Below are 19,299 nucleotides of genomic sequence, written 5' to 3'. Positions count from 1 at the left end.
GGAGAGAGAACCAGATTGCTGGGTCTCCCTGGCTCAGAAATTCTTGGCTCGATGGGGATTCACAGAGGCTCAAGGCTAAGTGTGCTATGAGGTTATTCCTCAGCCAGGGGCACGGGACAGGGATGGGGGTGGAGAAGAACCGTAAAACAGTTGCATGGACGGTACTCAGAACAGGGGCTGAGCCTGTACCTCCGTGTCCTGTTTATCCACCTGCTCCCAGCTGGCTTCAGAGAAAATCTCTGTGCTGCAGCGAGACAAACAGTTCTGATCCAGATTGCTTTCCGAGTCGGGGATTGAAGTCTGTTGGCAAACAAACAGAGCTGAACAGAATGAACCTGGCTCCTCCCAGAAGAAAGGGCTTAGTAAAGAAGGGAGCACTGGGGACTTCGGGTGGGCCTGAGTATTGAGGGCTGCCAATCTGTTGGCGCCTCAGCCATCAAGAAATGGGTTGAGCAGGTGCAGAGACAGGGCTGAACTCAGGTGGAAGAGAGATGCACAGGTCTAAGGCTGTGTGCAGTGACTGCAGGGGAAGGACAGGCCTTGGGCTCCAGGAAGTGAATGGGGGTGGAAGTGACCAGGGTGGCGTGTGAACTCTTGAGTCAGCTGCTCCAGTGAGTCTGTTACTCCAACCCTGCCACTTACATCTGCGTGTTGAAACTGAGTGCTTTGGGCATGTCCTCCTTTCTCTGAAGGACTCTTTGGGAAAATGAGAAACTATCATTAGTATGAAGGAAATACCGAGAAGTCAGTTTGAATTGAAAGTCATTGGATGAGCCCGCCTTTAGTGTACGCTGACCACTTCAGAGCCAGGCTCCCTCTTGTACTTGAACACATCAAGTCAGATCCAGCCTGTGAGGAAAGCACCTCCCTGAGAGCCTCCCCTCACGTAGCCCCTCCCCCCACTTCCAGTACCAGGCACCATCAGTGCTAACTCCTCCACAGTGCCAGAAACCAATCCCGTCTTCCCATTTCTACTGCCGTCACCTGCCACAGGGCAGGTACAAATATTTGTTAAACTACAGCCGAGGGGAGGGGGAGGCAGGGGAGCTCACGGTTTACTAGCTACTAGGGTAGGACAGGCATCATAATTTGACAGAAATATTTGACACTGCCCTACTAATGTCATTCCACCCAGGAGTTCATGCCTTTTCTTAAAACATGATCCTCTCTCCAAAGAGATCGGACCAGCCACATACCGAGTGCTGTCTTCCTTATTCTAACTGCCTAAACAGGACCCCTGTGGCAAGCAAGCAAGGCAGGAAAGAGCAACAGGCCGACTGCCATTCACGGCTGATGCTGATCTCCAGCCTCTCCAAAGAACTACTCTGGACCTTTCCAATTCTTCTAGAAATCTGTACCAATCACTGTGCACAGGGCACAAAGAGCACCCAGCCTCAGTGTGCCCTCTCCTAGGGCAGCTATGGAGGCACTGTGGTCTACTCACCACTTCATCCCCAAAATCCCCATTGAAGCGGAGGGAGCCAGTCAGGTACTGGCTCTCCAGGCGACTCCTCAGCTCCTGTACTTGTTTCTTCAAGGTCTCCACTTCCTGCTGATGGCCTGACTCAATCTGACGCAGGCGCTGCTGGATAGTGTCCGTGTACACAGGCATGCCATCGTCGTCCAGGTGGCTGCGGGAAGGCTGGTCAGGGCTGCCCGTTGTAGATGGCCTCCCAAAGTGGCTGTGCAGCCACTTGTGGTGCAAGTTCCTCGAGTGTAAGTGGGCAGAGCCGCAGCTTGTAGCAGACAGCTGGCGGCTCAGTGAGTCCTTGCTCTTGCCAGCCTCCCCATTGGTGCAGTGCCCGTTGGGGGTGGCGTGCTTCTGGAGAGTGCTAAGCTCTGGGGGCTGCTCTAAAGCCTTATTTTCGGTCTCTGGGGCACCATTGCACACAAGCCCCTCTTTACATTCGGCTAAAGGCAAGGCACAAGGAGAATGTGTTGGGCTGTGGGTGCTGCCAGGGGAAGTCCTATGTACCACAGACGCCACCTGGGGCCTCTCAGCTAGGCTCTTCCCCGAAGGCCGGGGCTCCATGGTTTGAGGAAGCATATGCTTGCCACTGAACCAGCCACGGTTTACCAGGCAAGGTGTATGATGGCCTTCGGGCCCACTTTCCAACTTGACTTGATCTTCTGTTAACCTGTCCACTGAACTGTCTGTATTTGGTCCTCTGGCCTCAAATGGGACTTGGGAGGGCAGCAGAGAACTTGAATGTGAGGTATCATAGCCAACTTTTGTATCTACTGGGACTGGAAGAAAAGCTTCCTCCCTACCCTCTGTGGTAGCTCCTATTTGGGGCTGTTCCACAGGGACCTGTGCATCCTCTCCCTCGGGGGACTCTGGGAGAAAACTGGGAAGAACACTGGGCCCACCCTGCTGCTCAGGAATATCATGGGAGAACACAGAGAGGCCAGTGCCTGGACGGTTGACCAGAGCAGCATCACCCAGTTCTGGTTCTTGAGGAAAGATAATGGCTGAACCCTCGGGGGTCTTCGCCCCGATCTGCTTTTCTAAGACAGCCTCCTCTTCGACCTCCTGCATCTCAACGCTCCCCCTATGGGGAGGTTCCTCTACCCCACTCTCCTCTTTGGTGGCCTCTTGCAAAATGTTCTCCATCTGCCCCTCAGCCACTCCAGCCGCGACAGACAGCTCGGCACCGCCCAGCACTTTGGTTGGCTTTCCCAGGCTGTCAGGATCGAGAGGCTCCTCCCCAGGACCAGCTAGGCTGCTCAGTTCCAGTGACCGCCGGTGCTCCTGCCACTTCTCATTCAGACTTGGGTCACTGCTGCGCCGGCTGGCCAGAGGCACTGTGTTGTCACAAGCTGTAGTCAGATTGTCAAATGATCTAGTCTTTGGTAGCCTAAACAAAAGGAGTTTGAGGGAAATGAGAATCTGAGGCTGTTCAGAGGAAAGTAGGAGACAATTGGTTTTAACAGGCAGTTGTTTCATAACTGGGTCCACTCCACTGTAGCTCCTCAAGGAGCCCTAGCATCTCCAAAGTGTGGCTCAGACTGACAGGCAAAAAGCCCCAGGATTGGCCCTTCTTCTAGTCTGCAAATTTCCTCTCAACCTACCCGGCTGGCCCCACCCCACCCCACCCCACCCTGTGTCCCTACAAATAAACAAACAGCAAATGCTGTGTTTAAAAAAGCATCATGATACTGCTCTATTTCTCCACTAGTGGCAAAGGAAAGTAGCACTGCTGGTTTTCTATTACAATATTTTAAATTAACATGTTGTTTAGCAGTCTGAATTCAGTAAAGTTAATTCTCCAGTGGCAAAGCCAAACTTTGTATCATCTGATAGCATTTGCCTTTCAACCCCAACAAGACAAATGACAGCAGAAAGGCAAGAGCACAGAGCAGTGGCTGAAACTCAAGCCAGAGGGTCACAAGGAACCTAGAGATTTGCACATTAACTGAGAAATGGCTTGTTGCATGTAGCCCAGCAATATAGTGACAGGGCCCAGTGCCCTTTAGGAAATGAGACTCTCATGGCCTCAAAGCCTAAAAAAAACCCTTATAACCTGCCCTGAGAAAACTTCAGAGATCTAGGCGAGACATGTGGAGCCAGACGCCATGATCTCTGACCGTGCCTGTGTGTGCCCAACACAGAAGTGCGGGACTGGAGGCTCGGCATCAAACCCGGGCTCACCGGCTCAGGGGCGGATCATCAGGGCTGGTGCCGGGGGCTGGGTATGGTGCACAGCTATCGTCCACGGGGGTGGATGGGGATGGACAGGGCAGGTACACTGCGCTCCACAGCATCAGGTTACGCACGTGACACACAGGGTACAGCACCTGACAGGAGAACAGAGGGGATACAGGTTTAAACAAATCCAGAAATGAGGGTCAAAAAGTCACCAAGCTGTAATATCCAACAGGTGTGCACCAGCTGCATTTCCCACCTGAGGGCCTCTTGTGGGCATGAAAATCTAAAGGATTTTTAAAAATCTATTCCTCATTACTTCTTAGGTCCCCTTTATTGAATGACCTACTTTCATATCAGCTTGATTTTAGCTGCTTTTACTTCATACGAAAGTGAGTCGTTTCACTAAATGGTGACTGTGTTTCCTTGTACAAAAACGTGGCTTCGAAAACACTGTCAAACCTGTTGTACAGGATCATTTAAATTAATTATGGGAAAAAAAAGGGAATTTTCTTCCTATACTTGACTTCCCCAGCAGGCACAGTGAAGGAAAGAGAGAAGCAGTTAGTGTAAATCTTTCCTTTGACTACTTAAATGTAGTGAGAAGAATGTTAACAGTCCAGTGAAGCAATACAACCTCTCATGAAGCTTCCTTTTGACTTCTTTAGAATTTAAGATGCATTCTGACAAAAGGAACATCACCATGTATCAACACAGATGTGCGTGCCTCCTTTCTTCTGCTTAACTGAAGGTGCTCCTTTGCAGAAAAAAGTCTACCAGCTCTCCATGTGAGCAGAAAATCACATGGACACACATGCTAGTGTCAAACACACTTCTGCTCTCAGAGACAGGAGCTGCAGTGTGTATCATCACCTGATGGCACTGGAATGGTGCCAGGGGCCTGGTGGCAGCTCCTAAGCTATCATGGGCACCCAGGGGACAACTAGGTTCCCCTTCCATTTGTTAGACAGAACATATCAAGAGTGAGTTAAGCTCTGAAAGAGGTGCCAAAAAGATTCGTGTCCGGAGTGGCAAAATAGAGATGGGTATTAAATCAAACCACCCTAAGCAAAAAGGGGTTAGAAGCAGATCAGAGCAGCACCAGGAAACAAGCCTTCCTCGGGACAGATGGAAAAAACAGAGAAAACAAGTTTGCTTGAGAAAACAGAGATGCCTCTTAGAAAACAGTCACTACCGAAAATGGCTCCCATATGTCACCACCCCCAAATTCCTTCTGCTGATCAGAGAGGAAAGGCTGAAGGATACATACGGCTTCCGACTGAGAGGAATACAGTAGGTTTTTGAAAGCCTTGTTGCCTGCCCGAAGCAACGACCACACAGAACATGTCCGCTCCTGAGTATGCTTTTCCCCTCTCTCCTTGGCATTGTTGCACAGGAATGTTCCAAACAGGCAGGAATAGGTATGTTGCACCAGTTTCACCTGTGGGAGTCCAAAATCAAGCAACAGGGTATATGTCTCTGGGGGAAGGGTAGCCCTGCTGAGCCCCCTTCCCCAACACCCCCGAGAGCACCTCAGAATTCACACTCCATAAGGATGGGGAAACCAAGTAAGCCATGGAAGAGCTGCCTCCTTGTACCACCAACCCCAACCACTAGCATTCCTGATTCAAAAGAGCAAAGATAGATCGCTGGCACCCCACTCCTCTTCGCCTCCCTGCAACCAGTTTGAGAAGTCCTGAGTTAACAGCCACACTCCAGAGCGACAGATCATCATCACTCGGGTACAAGAGCAGGTCAGTGTGCAACCCAAGTCTGAACTGAAAGCACATTTCTAAACAGCTTTTCATTCAACAAATCACTCCTGAGCATCTGACACACCCCAGAAATTTCTAGGGGTACTGGGTAGGCGACAACTCTCAGATGACTCTCCTGCCCTGACAGAGCTGGTTCTCCTGCCCTGACAGAGCTGATTCTAACTGTGGGGGAGAGGTGACCACTGCTATGGACCACAGTAAGGCAGGGTGAGAGGGACAGGGCACACACAGGGCAGCAGGAGAAGGAAGTGAGAGAGCAAGTTAAGAGGGTATCTGAGGGGGAAATGCTCCAGGCAGAGGCCAACAGCCAGCACAATGGTCTTGAGGTGGGCGCATGGTTGCAATTTCTTTCTTTCTTTCCTTTTTTTTTTTTTTTTTTTAAGATTTTATTTATTTATTTGACAGACAGAGATCACAAGTAGGCAGCGGAGGCAGGCAGAGAGAGGGGGGAGCAGGCTCCCTGCTGAGCAGAGAGCCCGATGCGGGACTCGATTCCAGAACCCTGGAATCATGACCTGAGCCGAAGGCAGAGACTTTAATCCACTGAGCCACCCAGGCGCCCCTGCAATTTGTAAGAACAGAAGGAGGCCAGTGTAACTAAAGGACACTGCACAAGGAGGGCAATGGCAGGAAATGAATCTAGAGAGGTAAGCTCTAGGACAGCTCTGCAGTCCATTTTAAGGACTGGCTTTTACTGTGTGAAATGGAAATCATTGCAGGTTCTTGAGCAGAGGAATGACATGGTCTCAGTTGTTTTAGAAGTACTGCCCCTAGATCCCTCTAGGAGCCAGGGTGGCTCAGTTAAGCAGCCGGCTCCTGATTTTGGCTCAGGTCACAGTGTCAGGTGGTGAGATCAAACCCCACTTCAGGCTCTGTGCTCAGCAGGGGATCTGCTTCAGATTCTCTCCCTCTCTCTCTGCCCCTGCCCCTGCTTGTGCGCTTTCTCTAAAATAAATGAATGGATAAATCTTTAAAATAAAGAAAAAAAGAAAGATCCCTCTAGTTGACTCTCCAGAATTAAGGCAGGAGATGGTGATAACTTTGGACCAGTGTAGGAATAGTAGAGATAGCAAGAAGTAATCAGGTTTTAGATAGATTTTGGAAGCAAAGCTGCAGATCTGCTGACAGACTGAACATGGAGTATGAAAAGAGGAGGAGGAGAGTTGGGCAGGCCATATGAGTTTCTGCCCTAAGTAAATGGAAGGACTGAGTTGCCCCCTAGTGGGGGCGAAGACTTCTGGAAGATCAGATTTTGGGTGGGAAGATGTGGAACTCAAGAACCAAGCTTTGAACAGGTTAAGTGTGAAATACCATTAAGACATCCATGTGGAGATACTGAGCAGTCACAGTTGGGTATGCGAGTCTGGAATTAAGTGGAGAGATCTGAGCTGAAGACATAATTATAAATGTAGGAATCATGGATAGCAATCAGAGCCATCGGGACTGGAGGAAATCCCCAGAGAGGCAGTAAGATACAGAAGCACCTTGGAGGCTGAGTCCTGGAGCATTCCAACATTCAGTACTGGGAAGATATGAAGGAACTAGCACAGGAGACAAAAAGGACCAGCTAGTGAGGCAAAGAAATAAGGCAGAGTTTGTACTGGCAGTCAACTGAAGAAAGGGTTTCAAGAAAGGTGTTATTAAACTGTGCCAAAGAGTAAACTGAAGAGAGTCAAAGGAACGAAACTCCAGTCATAAAATAAGTCAGTCCTGGAGATGTAATATACAGTATGGTGAATATAGTTAATACTCTACTGCGTATCTGAAGGTTGCTAAGAGTAGGTCTTAAAGTTCTCACAAGAAAAAAAATTTGTGTGGCAATGGACGTTAATTATTGTGATTATTTCACAACATACACAAATATAGAATTATGTTGTATACCTGAAACTAGTATTACATTGTCAATTATACGTGAATTTAAAAAAAACTTCTTAGCAAGATGAAGACAGAGAGCTGATCACTGGATTAGCAACATGAGAGAGCTCTGCTAAAGTGGTTGGGGGAACACCTGAACCTGACTGGGTTTAAGAGAATGAGAAAAAAGGAATTTGAGACAGTAAATGCAGAAGACTTGAGCTCTGCTGTGAAGAAATGAGACAGAGGAAATAATTAATACCTGGCAAGAGATGAAAAGCTGAGAAAGGGTTTTCAGGGGATGGGAGGTACTACTCCATGTCTGAGTACTAATGGCAACGATGTGGTAGAGAGGGAAATACACCAATGCAAAATGCAAAGGACAGAAATGCTGGCACCATGCAGCTGAGGAGAGGACAAGCAATGGAAGGTGGTGCAGCAGTGGATGGAGAGGCTGGAAGAGGGCAAAGACAGTGAGTCCTCTGTCAAAGGAAAAGGTGCAGTGAGTGTGGGACACAAGCTGGGTCCAGGGTTTGGGGGGACAGGACAGTGAGGAGATTGGCAGATGGACTGCAGGGAGCCGAGGATATTCTATTATTTCTCTTTTATTTTTTAAAATCTCTACACCCATCGGGAGGCTCGAACTTACAACCCCGAGATCAAGAGTCAAATGCTTCACCGACTGAGCCAGCCAGGCACCCCCGTTATTTCTCTAAATATTAGAGAATACATGGAGTATCTAAATATTTAGGACTTCTATCATCTATTTTAAAAGCTAAGTATAAAACAACTCAAAGACTTTATGCAAACCTAACACATCTATATTCACTGAAGAAACACATACTTCTTACTGTTTTTAATTAGAACTGGGAGAAAGAATGGCCCTTATTAAATTCTAAAAAGAATTCATAGCTTCATGTGAAAACTAACCCACTAACATTTGCATTGATACCCCCATAATTTTAGAAGGTCCCCAAAATAAAGAATTACAAGCCCCAACTCACAAGGAATGCTTCATTGAACTCAAAAGAGCAAGGAAATTGCCTCTGAAGCTGATGAACGCAGTCAAGCCACTGCAGAAACACGGGGCAGCGCTCGTTCAGGTCATCGGAGTTCTCCCCGTGACCACACCGGTCGGCAAACTTGTGACCAAAATCCAGCCACTCCATCTCCACGAGGACCTGGAAACCCTGCACGGAAACACCCAGGATAGACCATTTGTACTTATCTATGGAGACTATGACAGTCCTGAGCCTGTCAGGACTAACAGCAATAATCCCTTTTAATACCCTCCCAGTAAGCCCAACAGGAGGGCCTGACCCAGCCCCATAGCCAAGGGCTCCATGGAACACATCCTTAGGGCAATTTCCCACTTCACTCAACTCCATTCCATAATTATCAAATGGGTACAAATCATTTAAGCCTTTCCTGAGTCTATACTTTCTTTCACTATGTAGTGTAAGAACCACATTTTTTCTAAACTTATTTTTTAATTTCTTTATTTTGTGTTATACTTACTAAGTCTTGTTTCTAATATCTTTCCCTACCCCAGATTTAAATGTATTTTAGGGCACCTTTATGGCTTTTCTTCTATCTTTAACCCAAAATGTGGTTCTTTCAGAGTAGGGCTCTTTCTCCACAGAACACTGTAGTGATATCCGGACCCATTATCAGGATGTGCATGCCAAGATCCTACTATAATATCCCCATTTTCCTGGAGTAGCCAAAACTTTCCCAGGTAAATAGACTACAGAGGAAAACATGTCTAATTTCTCAATACCTTGTTATCTACAATCTGCTCCATTTTAAAAGGCACAAGAACTGTGGGAGGCACCACCACAATTTAGCTCAAGGCAAAGGAGCAATAGTTTTAAAACAAATTTCACTCTCTTTAGGCCTAACCACCAAGACCAAAACTGATCCTAAAACCATCCAAGGTTTCGCCCACTCATTCTGATGTACCAAATCCTACACTTGGGATGCACCCACCTCTATGGTTCGGTAATACGGATCCAGCAAGAGCTTAGCCAATGCCACAATCTGGGGAGTGCGGTCCCAGCCATCTGAGCAGTGCGCTAGTACAGGCCGCTGATCACGATCCACGGCGTGCACTACCAGAAGTGCCGACTTCAGGAGCACAGACAGGTGATGGAGCCATTTTGTGCTTTCAAGGGCTGAGAGCCAACTATAAAAATAAAAACAGAAGGGGAAAGGAAATGCGGATTTTTATGGTTTACGGCATCATGCCAAATACCCATGAAATTAAAAGGCAATTCCCAAAGATCTTTCCCTCCTAATAAAACAGTGCCCAAACAAACAAATCTCTGTCTTTATAAAGCATGTATAAAGATGCAGGTAAACCCCTACTATGCAACAGAGGACAGCTTTAGAAATAGGACAGCAATTAATAGAATTTTTGTTCTAAAAATCTTATGGCTAGTTTCTGAGAATGAGTGAGTAGTATTTTTCAGTCCGTGGTAGTTATATATCCTGTATAAGTAGTTCTTCCTGGAGTCTTCTGAAGGAAATAGTAATTACGCCACTTGGTTAAAGTCACACAGTCAGTTAGTGGCAGATCTTCTGAGACCTCAGCCAGGCTCTTTCTATGCCCCATCTTTGGGGAAGAGAGCACTACTGGCTGTGTAGCAAATACAAGTTGCTAATCCCCACGGCAGAGAAGCAAGCTCATTCTTGGGTCAGGCTTTTTCCCCAAAGACAATTGCGCTTCACCCTCTGGGCTGATTCCAACTGCGATGAATCTAATCCCTTACTAGCAAGTGTTAGTGCAAGTGGTTCAGGCAGCCATTTGATTGAATAAATCAAGGAATTCTGCAAAACTTCATGTGATCAGATCTACTGAACAGAACCCAGGGAAAGAGCTATGGGCTCCAGCACAAATACCAGAAAAGAGAAAATTCTGTCTTCTCTGGCACCATTTCTGGCTTCCTGAAATAGTAAAACAGGGTCTTTTAAATATTTATCTGTCCGTATTTGTTTCACAGACCATTCCTGCTAATTTTTCTTGTATTCAACCAGTTCCCCTGGGTGGGCGGGGAGGGAGTGTTACTTCACCTACCTCACTGCAAATGCCAGCCATTCATTTTTAACAAGCAATTAAAATGTGGCAATGTTCGTAATGAGAGAGGGTAGTTTAGGACTCAGAAGCAAATGTAAAAGGATTTCACCAAATGGCAAGTTTAACCCTTTTTTACAACATGATGAATAAATTTTGACTCAAGGTAAAAACATCCCCCCCCAGTTCACAGCAGATAAGTGTTACCTATAGGATGTCAAAAACCAAAGAATTAAAAATGAGCCAAAAACAATGTAGAATAGAACAGGTCCCAGGAAAAACAAGAAGGCAGGGCTTCTGAGGACTGAGATCTGTTTTGTGCTCCACATCTTTAAACCTTTCAAAGGGCTAGATTTTTGCTACTGTGTGCCTAACATAGAAAGGAAAATGCCCACAGGGACTGAAAGTAAGACCGAAGTGTACCAAGAAACAGAAGAAAAGATACCTCCAAACTCATTAAGAAAGAAAGAAAAAAGGCAACGCAAAATTAAAGCTAAGGCCAAAGTCTTACTTTCCCGGATCCGGCATCTGTGTGCACAGCAACCGCAGAGACTGAAAACTCCTCCGAATTGAATGAATATTTGCCATCCCCATAAACACGACCTCACAGTTTGGGTAATACTCTGCAGAGAACAACAATAAAGAGAACAAAAATATGTTGACTTTAAAGCCCACATGGTCAAATTTAAAAGCAGCAAACAGGCTATAAAGCAAATCCATTATAGTTGCTGACGAATGAAACTGCTGTTTTGATGCCTATTAGTCTAGTCCTTTTATCATAGGAAAAACAGTGCTTGAATTTTAGCTGTTTTTGCAAAAAGGAAAGTTAGATTTGTGAAGATATGGACATAAAACAGAAGTTTTTGGGGTTTTTTTTTTTTTTTGGTTTTTTTTTTGTTTTAAACGATCTATAGCCTGCTATCCCATTTCAGGTTAACTTCTTGGGCCACATCCAACTTGTAGCTCTGGAATCTCTTCGAAAAGAAGCTGGCAGAAAAATGCATTTTATGTATTCACATATCACCTTCATACAACTGGCTTTCAATTTCCAGTTGAGATCACATCCCGATGAAGGAGCTTGGAGTCTCTCCCTGCTCCATCAGCGCACCACTGGCACTGAAGGGGACCCTCCTTGGAGAATACATTCAGAAAGCAGGGGAGCTATAGGTTAGGACAGAGGTACGCTGCTAGAGTCCTGTATCTGGTACTTCACCTTCCACCCCAGCCTTTCTAAGTAGAAGCCATGTGGGAAGTTTTCTCTGAGGTCAGTGAGGAGTAAACCCACTGTCAAAGGCAACGAAAAGCTTTTAGAAGGCTGAGAAATTGAGCCACTAAAGAAGCAGCTTCCAAACATGAACAGGCCTTATTACGGGGAGGATTTACTTTCTTTATCATCTAAAGGTTAGGAAGGAAGATTATTTGGTTTCCCTGCACCTCCTCCTCCACTTCCTCCCTGAAAAGAAACAAGTGTTAAGAATCCAAATAGCTCCGGCTTTCTCAAGATAGGCTGAAGAACATAGTTTGCTGTTCATTTCAAATTGAGAACTAAGACCCAGCTGGGCATGGGCTGGGTTCACAAGAACAGTGTCGGGACAAAGCACCATACACCTCACCCGGGCATTCACAGCCTCCTCCTTTGGCTCGGTTCGCCACAGCTGCAGCATAGGAACGTGCGTCCAAGATCAAAAGCTTCTGCGGTTGGATGGCTAAACTGTCTGCTCCTGAAGCATTCGACAGAGAAGAATCTAGGAACATCAAAGGCAGGAGTGAAAAACTAGAATGAACCCATCTCTCCCCAAAATTGTGCAAAATAATAACTAGAAACACCTCCTGCAATACCAAGAAACAAAAACCCTCAATTAAATGAAACCCACCTAACCAGAACCCTTAATACACAGGACTTCTCTATCTTCTGTTTTGTCTACCAGTCTCCTTTATCTCATTTCTACATGTACAGTCTTTTCATGAAGACTGGTGACTCCTGCCATGGTCTGGAGAAATTCCAGGTCCCCTATCACATACATACCCCATTGTTGTCACAATGACTAGAAAGAAAACAGACACATTAGCCCTCTTAAGCCAAGTCTGAAATAGTTGTCTGGTTCACTGTCCAGACCTAGGATTCCTCAAATAATCCCATCAACTGAAGCTTCACCCTCTCTCTCCTATGAAACAAATTATAGGTCTTACAAGGAAAAGGCCACTCAAGAAAAAGTTCTCAAAGATACTCTAAAAACTTCTGCTACTGGATCCAGGGAGCATCTTACCAAATTCCACATCAGAAAGGTCTCCCGCATGGGGAAAGTCTCGAGAACTGTTCCTAGTTGACAGCTTGCTGCCACTTGATCGGGAGTCAGAGGCACAAGCTTTGGCTACCGACTGCACCAGGTGCTCATCATCAGCATTTCGCCAGCCCCACCAGCTGACCTCCGGCTGTCCACAGCGGGCAATGACAGCTCCATTACTCTGGTGCCTGTGCAAGGAACAAGACACAACAACTATACCCATCTCAGCGGCCCCATTCCGATGCTCTGTGCTCATACAAAAGTAAGGTAGTAGATTTTAAATGTCTTAATGAAGAGCCCGAATACAGGTAAGCGATGAGTTAACTTCAAGTCCTCTCAGGGCAGAAATCTTCTATAGCATCAAGAGTAAACAACAAAACCTATCTTAATCTTTCTCAAAAATTGATCATTTTTGAGGCCCTGGTAAAGTCAGCAACAAAATGATAAATGTGTGCTCTTAGAAAAAACAAAATTTATATTCATTAAGCAAACAATTGAATCTTCAAATTTATTTTTGGAAAATTGGGTAAAAATATAATCTACAAATACTACACTAATTCTGCTATTCAGTAATGAAACATTAATCTCTTCTTAATACTGCACCTGAATATCCTGGCATAATAGATGCTGACGCAGAAAAATTTGTTTCCACAACAACTTCTAAGGGCCCACTGCAGCAACTGTACACTTATGGATGGCTTGGGGATTCTTTTTAAAACAAGATCCCACCTTTGGGACTCAAAACATTTACCTGGCCCACAGTGGACCACTCTACAAAATCTTCTGAGATTTCATGACTCACAAATTGCTCTTATTATAGGCAGATAGCTCAACATATCAGTACTTTTCCTTAAGCTCTCAGAAGGAAAAGCATAAACCTCAGTAAGCCATACTCGGACCCTTTTTTTTTCTTTTTTGATAGATCCTTTTGTAAAAATTAAGACCAGAAATCTTACTCAAAAGTCTTTAAGGTGATATTAAAACCTAGTCTCTTGGGGCACCTGGGTGGCTCAGTCAGTTAAGCATCTGCCTTAGGCTCAGCTCATCATCTCAGGGTCCTGGGATTGAGTCCCGCATTGGGCTCCCTGAGTCTGCTTCTCCCTCTCCCTCTGCAGCTCCCCTTGTTTGTGCTCCCTTTGCGCTCTGTCAAATAAATTCTTAAATAAGAAAATAAAAGAAATAAAAAGTAAAACCCAGTCTTTTCCTAGTTAGGAATTTAGTTAGGCAATTTTAGCAATTAAAAAGTTATTAAAGGGGGCACCTGGGTGGCTCAGTGGCTTAAGCCTCTGCCTTTAGCTCAGGTCATGATCTCAGGGTCTTGGGATTGAACCCCACGTTAGGCTTTCTGCTTCCCTCTCCCCCTCTGTCTGCCTCTCTGCCTACTTGTGATCTCTCTGTCAAATAAATAAATAAATGAAAATCTTTTTTTAAAAAAGGTTACAAAAGTAGTATTTGGCACAAAAGGTATAAAGTTCTAATAAATGCTACAACATGCATGAACTTGGAGTGTGTTATGCTAAGTGAAAGAAACCAGTTACAAAAGGCCACGCATTGTATGACTGCATTTATTAGAAGTATTCAGAATGGGCAAATCTGTACAAAGTAGATTACTAGTGACCTGGGGCTATGGGGATCGGGAAGGGAATAGGGAGTGACTACTAATGGGTCTGGAGTTTCTTTCTGAGAGGGTGAATATGTACTAAAATTGACTGTAGCGATGATTGTACAACTCTGAATATATTTTAAAAAATCAAACTACAGTGGCACCTGGTTGGCTCAGTGGGTTAAGCCTCTACCTTCAGCTCAGGTCATGATCTCAGGGTCCTGGGACTGAGCCCCACATTAGGCTCTCTGCTCAGCAGGGAGCCTGCTTCCCCCACCTCTCTGCCTGCCTCTCTGTCTACTTGTGATCTGTCAAATAAATAAATAAAATCTTAAAAAAAAAATCAAACTACACATTAAAAGGGTGAACTGTGATATTCACAAGGTAGTTTTTAAAAAGTTATAAAAGTAACCGGTTCGTTATAAAACTAAATTAGCAGAGTAAGTAGTAAGTAAAATGTTTAAATGCCCCCCAATTCTATCTCCCAGAGGAGAAGTATCCATGTCTTACTTCCCATTAAAATCTAAATACAGGGCCGGGTGGGTGACTCAGTCGGTTAAGCATTCAACTCTTGGTTTTGGCTCAGGTCATGATCTTGGGGTCCTGAGATGGGGCCCTACATTGCACTCCGAGCTCAGCACAAAGTCGGCTTGTCCCTCTCCCTTTGCTCTTCCCCCACCTCACACGCGCTCTCAAATAAAATCTTTTAAAAATCTACATACATACATTCATACACATCTATAACACATACATAGGAGACAGATCTAAATAAAACATACTACTGAATCTATTTGTCATCTTTAAGAAACAATGTGAGAAAAATTTTTGTTTTTAATCCTAAAGCTCACAGGCAGTCAATGAAATTCAGCAAGAACCATATTCCACTGGAACCATCAGTTTACTTCAGTTTTTAAATCCTCCAGAACAGAAAGACAAGTAACAGAAAGCATTAGCCAATATGCTCAGTGGGCTCACCTGCTGAATGGAGCCCAACTGGAAATCAAACCTAATTCCTAAAACGCCTAGTAGCACAGGTAATAGACACTGGGAAACAACAGAGCTGACTTATGCCAGACCTTCACAAAAGAGGCTGGCAGGGCCTTTCCTGAGCATCTTCTTTCTCTGCAATGCTCCTAGCAATGGCCAAGAGGAACAGAAGATGGCACTCTTCAGCTTGGATCTTGGGTTTAAAGGGTCATAGCATTTCTAACAGCCAGCCTCAACTGAAACTGTTGCAATAAGCAGTTTTCTTAAGTCTTCCGAAATGCTTTTGACTGCATGATCAAGAACTAAAACAATACAGCTAAAAATCATGAAAGAGCATTTCTACCATATCAACAAACAGAACCAAGGAAAAAGTATAAAAATGAAGATGTCCAATGGATGAGTCCCCTACTGAACACTGAATGCTTCAATTCTATCTACAAATACATAAATACTTAAACTATCCCTAAGTTAGTATTAGGCAAGCTCACTAAATGATTAGAAATTTCTAATAACCACTCAGTGCACAAAGGGGGAAGCTGTGAATTGCACTACAGATAGATGCCCTTTGCACCATCTTGCTGGGTTAGAGCAATCTTGGTCTTCAGTAATAAACCCAATTAAACACTCTCTCATCACAGTGGGAAAAAAACACTAATGAGGCGCTGGTTCAGCATGATGCTGTCAAGTAACTGCTGCTAGCAACTTCAGGAATCATTACTGCAGTCGACAGACAACTAAATTCAGTAAACGTATGCTGGATTCAGAAGCAGCTTGCCACCTGGCCTGGCAAAGCAGAGAGTGGCAGAGTATCCCCAAAACAGTCTTCTATATACCCCTTACAAAACTTCCCAACCATTTAAACAACCCAGTTTGGGGCTCAGAGATTCAAAACACATGTTCCCAAATGGAGGCTAGTTCCTAAAAGCCTATCTGAGTTTGTGTGGACTATACCAAGAACTTTTTTTTTTTTTTTTAAATACCAAGAACTTTCATTTGTAATCCTTTGAGAGCAGATTTTCTAAGAGAAATTGGAAATAAATTTCATTTATACATATATACTATGATCTCTAGAAAGGGCTGGGGGGAAAAAAAAACAACAACAAAACAAAACCATGGCCCATGCCCTCTAGAATAAATTTTAGAAGGGAAAAAAGGTTTCTTTTGTTTTTTTCTAAGTTTTTCTTTAACTTGCACTTACAGGCTTCTCTACCAACAAGGAAAATTCACCTAAAGCCCTGTACTTTGAAAATGACAGTCCTTTTTTCCTCTTATGCTCAAAGTCCACAAACCCTACAAATGCCAGGGCTGCTGATCTAACACAGCTGTTGGCCACAGAGCAGCAGCTGGCTGCTTTCCCTATTTGAGCTAGGCCAATCACTGCTAAGACACAAATCCTTTCAGCTTTCCCTGCTCTCTAATTCTTGTGTCATCCTTGTCACTTGAGTGATAGGTAAATTTGGTGACCTACTTTTCTAGGGGTATCTGAAAACAACAGTGATGAAAATTGAGATTGAAAACTTAATGAATTCCACTGGGCCAGAAACACTTTTTCATTCCGCTCTATTCAGGACGGCCATCAGAATTTGCCATCAGTGGACTAAATGAACAAGCTGGTTACCTCAGTGGAAATTCCACAAGGAGATAAATCCCTTCCTACAACATCAATATTTCAACGGAATGCTTCCTGGCATGGAAGTCTCTAAGTAAGCCCCAGTGGCTAGGCCCAAATTCAAGGAAAGCCCAAATCTGCAAACTGGAAAAATGGAATGGAGAATGTAAATACTATAAAGAGATGACATCTGAAACGATTTCAAAATAAGAGGCAATGACTTCTTCAAGTCTTAACTTGAGTCCTTGAGAGCTGAGCTATTCAATGAATTATATATAAAAGCAGTCCCCAGGAATACAACCTCCTCCATGTACTCCTTAGAGCAGCCCAGTATTCACAGATGCATTCATGCGGCTCAGCATACCTGTGAAGTAGGACCGTCATTCCTATTTTACTAATTAGGAACAGGCTGAGGTAAATTAGGAAATTTACTCAAGGTGCCTTAGCAAGAGTTATCAGTGAGAAGACCTGAACTCCCAAACCTGTGCTTGACACCACACCACCATTCCCTTCTAGAACTTGCCTCCCTTGGCTCTCAGGTCTTTGATCTTTTTAAGATCTTCTATCTAACCAAGCCCTAGCCTTCTCCTTTAAATGCTCCCTCTCAAAACAGAGCTCTTTCATGTGTCAGTTTCAACCACAAAGACAATCACAAATTACTTGACTTTAACTCCTCTCTCTCAATCCAAAGGCCAAATGCAGTAACAAATTATCTTCCCACAGAATGTCAGAAGGCTCTTAAAATAGCAAGACTAGCCACTTTTCTATTAAAGTTTTCTTATCACCTGAACCATGCGGTAAGTATCAGTGTGTCACCGTAAGAGTGGCTTTAACTATAAGGAAGCAAAAGCTTGCCTGGAAAATTCTCTGAACCCTTTCCTTCCTTCCCAGGTTAGCGGCAACAGAGCAGCAGACCACATGCAGTGGAAAGCAGCACCAGACTAGGCTGAGCCTGGCTAGGCTTACTTACCTGTAGACGACAGCAGGGATGCGCTTCCAGGACCTGAAGCTTGCAACACTCTCTAGTTCTTTGTCGGTGATCCAGGCAGGCACTATGAGCTCCTGTGGATAACTACCACATAGCCTAATGGGGAAGGTGAGAGGGAGGGAGTGGGGGAAGAAGACAGGGAGGGAGAAGAGGGAGAGACACTAGGTGAGCCAGTGTAAGGATGCTGATCAAGCTACCCAGAGCCAGTTAAAAGGCAATATGGAGCTTTAAGTGAGTCCTGGCCTACTAAGCAGAACTAGTCACCTTAGGTGTTTACTTATGTGTACCTCACCTGATAATATCTGGCACTGTTCCACTTTAGGCTACCTTTGGGAATTTGGTGATCCTAACATCTGAAATAGGGGGAGTCCACAGGCAATCAGTTACTTCACTATAACATTGTCTTGTAACAAACATACAAGTCATTTCTTAACTATAGAAAGTGCACAGTCCAACTACAGAAGTAAAAGTCTGTCAACCTCTACCAGACCCCCTCACTCTTTCAGGCTTCTGTCAAAGGGAAACGTGTGAAGAAAGACAAAAGTCTACAATTTCAAGTTTCCAGATACATTACAGAATTACTAACATATTCTCTGATGTGTCCTAATTATAGGTAACAGGTACAGGCATGGGTATGCAGAAGCAGTACCATAAGTCAGGACATTTGCATACATAATCACAGCCCCACTGACCCAAGTTAGTAATATGAGTAAGCTATTAATCATAATTTCATAAAACATACTTCAGAACTATATTCGGGGCGGGGGGGGGGATAAAGCTCTTTTCATTAGGGAGGAAGATAGTAGCTGCATGCTAGTCAGGCTGGTGCCCTAAAAAGCAGTTCTTTCCGACAGGTTTTTCACTTATAGGACATTGTCTCTCTATGGGTATCCCAATACTCCTTTTCAGCAGTGAAGGCAAGAAGACCTTTAATCCGAATCTTAAAATACACAAATTCTTCCTCCTCCTGTACCACCACTGCGCGGTCCTTGCCTATCTTATGCAGTGGGGGAAGAGGCAGAAAACACCAAGTAGCTTAGGATCATTCTGCACAAAATATCTACAACATGTTCTCAATTTCCAGAAGATTAAATATCAAGAATTTAAAAGCCACTGAACCAAGAGAATATCTACGGCCAACAGTAGCTCTATAAACTTAACAGCCATAAACTAAAAATAATCTGGGACACTATGACCATAGTTAATATGGTAACCACGAGTCTTGTTCTTTTGTCTTCTTTTATCTTGTTTAAAACTTAACAGTAAATTTAGCGCTCCTTCATAGTAGGAAGCACTTTTCAATGTCCTGCAGACTGGTTTTGAGGCAGAAATAGGGGATTCAAAGACAAAAATTAATTTTTAAAACCCATATTGAATAGCAATTTTGAAAACCAAATGGCTTTTGAACTCGTTTGAATTCAAGTTTATTCAACCTGTTTTTTATTCAACAAATTTAGCTTAACTCGGTTTTCTGACTTC

General features: G+C 44.4%; 1 protein-coding gene and 1 long non-coding RNA gene across 11 annotated transcripts in view; one reads left to right on the top strand and one right to left on the bottom strand.

Annotated features, from left to right (window-relative positions):
• Positions 1–19,299, bottom strand: part of MTMR3 (myotubularin related protein 3) — a 138,632-nt gene that overhangs the window by 3,619 nt on the left and 115,714 nt on the right. For 4 of the 9 annotated variants that reach the window (XM_032883377.1, XM_032883378.1, XM_032883379.1 and 1 more), the window contains 9 exons: positions 17,803–17,916; positions 12,616–12,821; positions 11,962–12,093; positions 10,860–10,971; positions 9,265–9,460; positions 8,280–8,465; positions 4,917–5,087; positions 3,653–3,798; positions 1,445–2,858 (listed from right to left, as the gene is read on the bottom strand). In XM_032883377.1, coding sequence (XP_032739268.1) covers positions 1,445–2,858; positions 3,653–3,798; positions 4,917–5,087; positions 8,280–8,465; positions 9,265–9,460; positions 10,860–10,971; positions 11,962–12,093; positions 12,616–12,821; positions 17,803–17,916 — 2,677 coding nt within the window. Of the gene's footprint in view, positions 1–189; positions 301–642; positions 697–1,444; positions 2,859–3,652; positions 3,799–4,916; positions 5,088–8,279; positions 8,466–9,264; positions 9,461–10,859; positions 10,972–11,961; positions 12,094–12,615; positions 12,822–17,802; positions 17,917–19,299 lie in introns of all 9 variants that reach the window. The other 5 variants (XM_032883374.1, XM_032883375.1, XM_032883376.1 and 2 more) reach the window with 2 other exon arrangements.
• LOC116882790 overlaps positions 1–19,299 on the top strand; it is a 51,394-nt gene that overhangs the window by 31,013 nt on the left and 1,082 nt on the right. For both annotated transcript variants that reach the window (XR_004385698.1, XR_004385697.1), the window contains one exon: positions 16,792–17,928. This is a non-coding gene — a long non-coding RNA (uncharacterized LOC116882790). The remainder of the gene's footprint in view (positions 1–16,791; positions 17,929–19,299) is intronic.

This window comes from Lontra canadensis, unplaced genomic scaffold (assembly GCF_010015895.1).
Source record: "Lontra canadensis isolate GAN:19392208 unplaced genomic scaffold, GSC_riverotter_1.0 scaffold87, whole genome shotgun sequence".
Lineage (NCBI taxonomy): Eukaryota > Metazoa > Chordata > Mammalia > Carnivora > Mustelidae > Lontra > Lontra canadensis.
The sequence above is the reverse complement of the archived record's forward strand: the minus strand, read 5'-3'. Positions and strand labels throughout refer to the sequence as shown.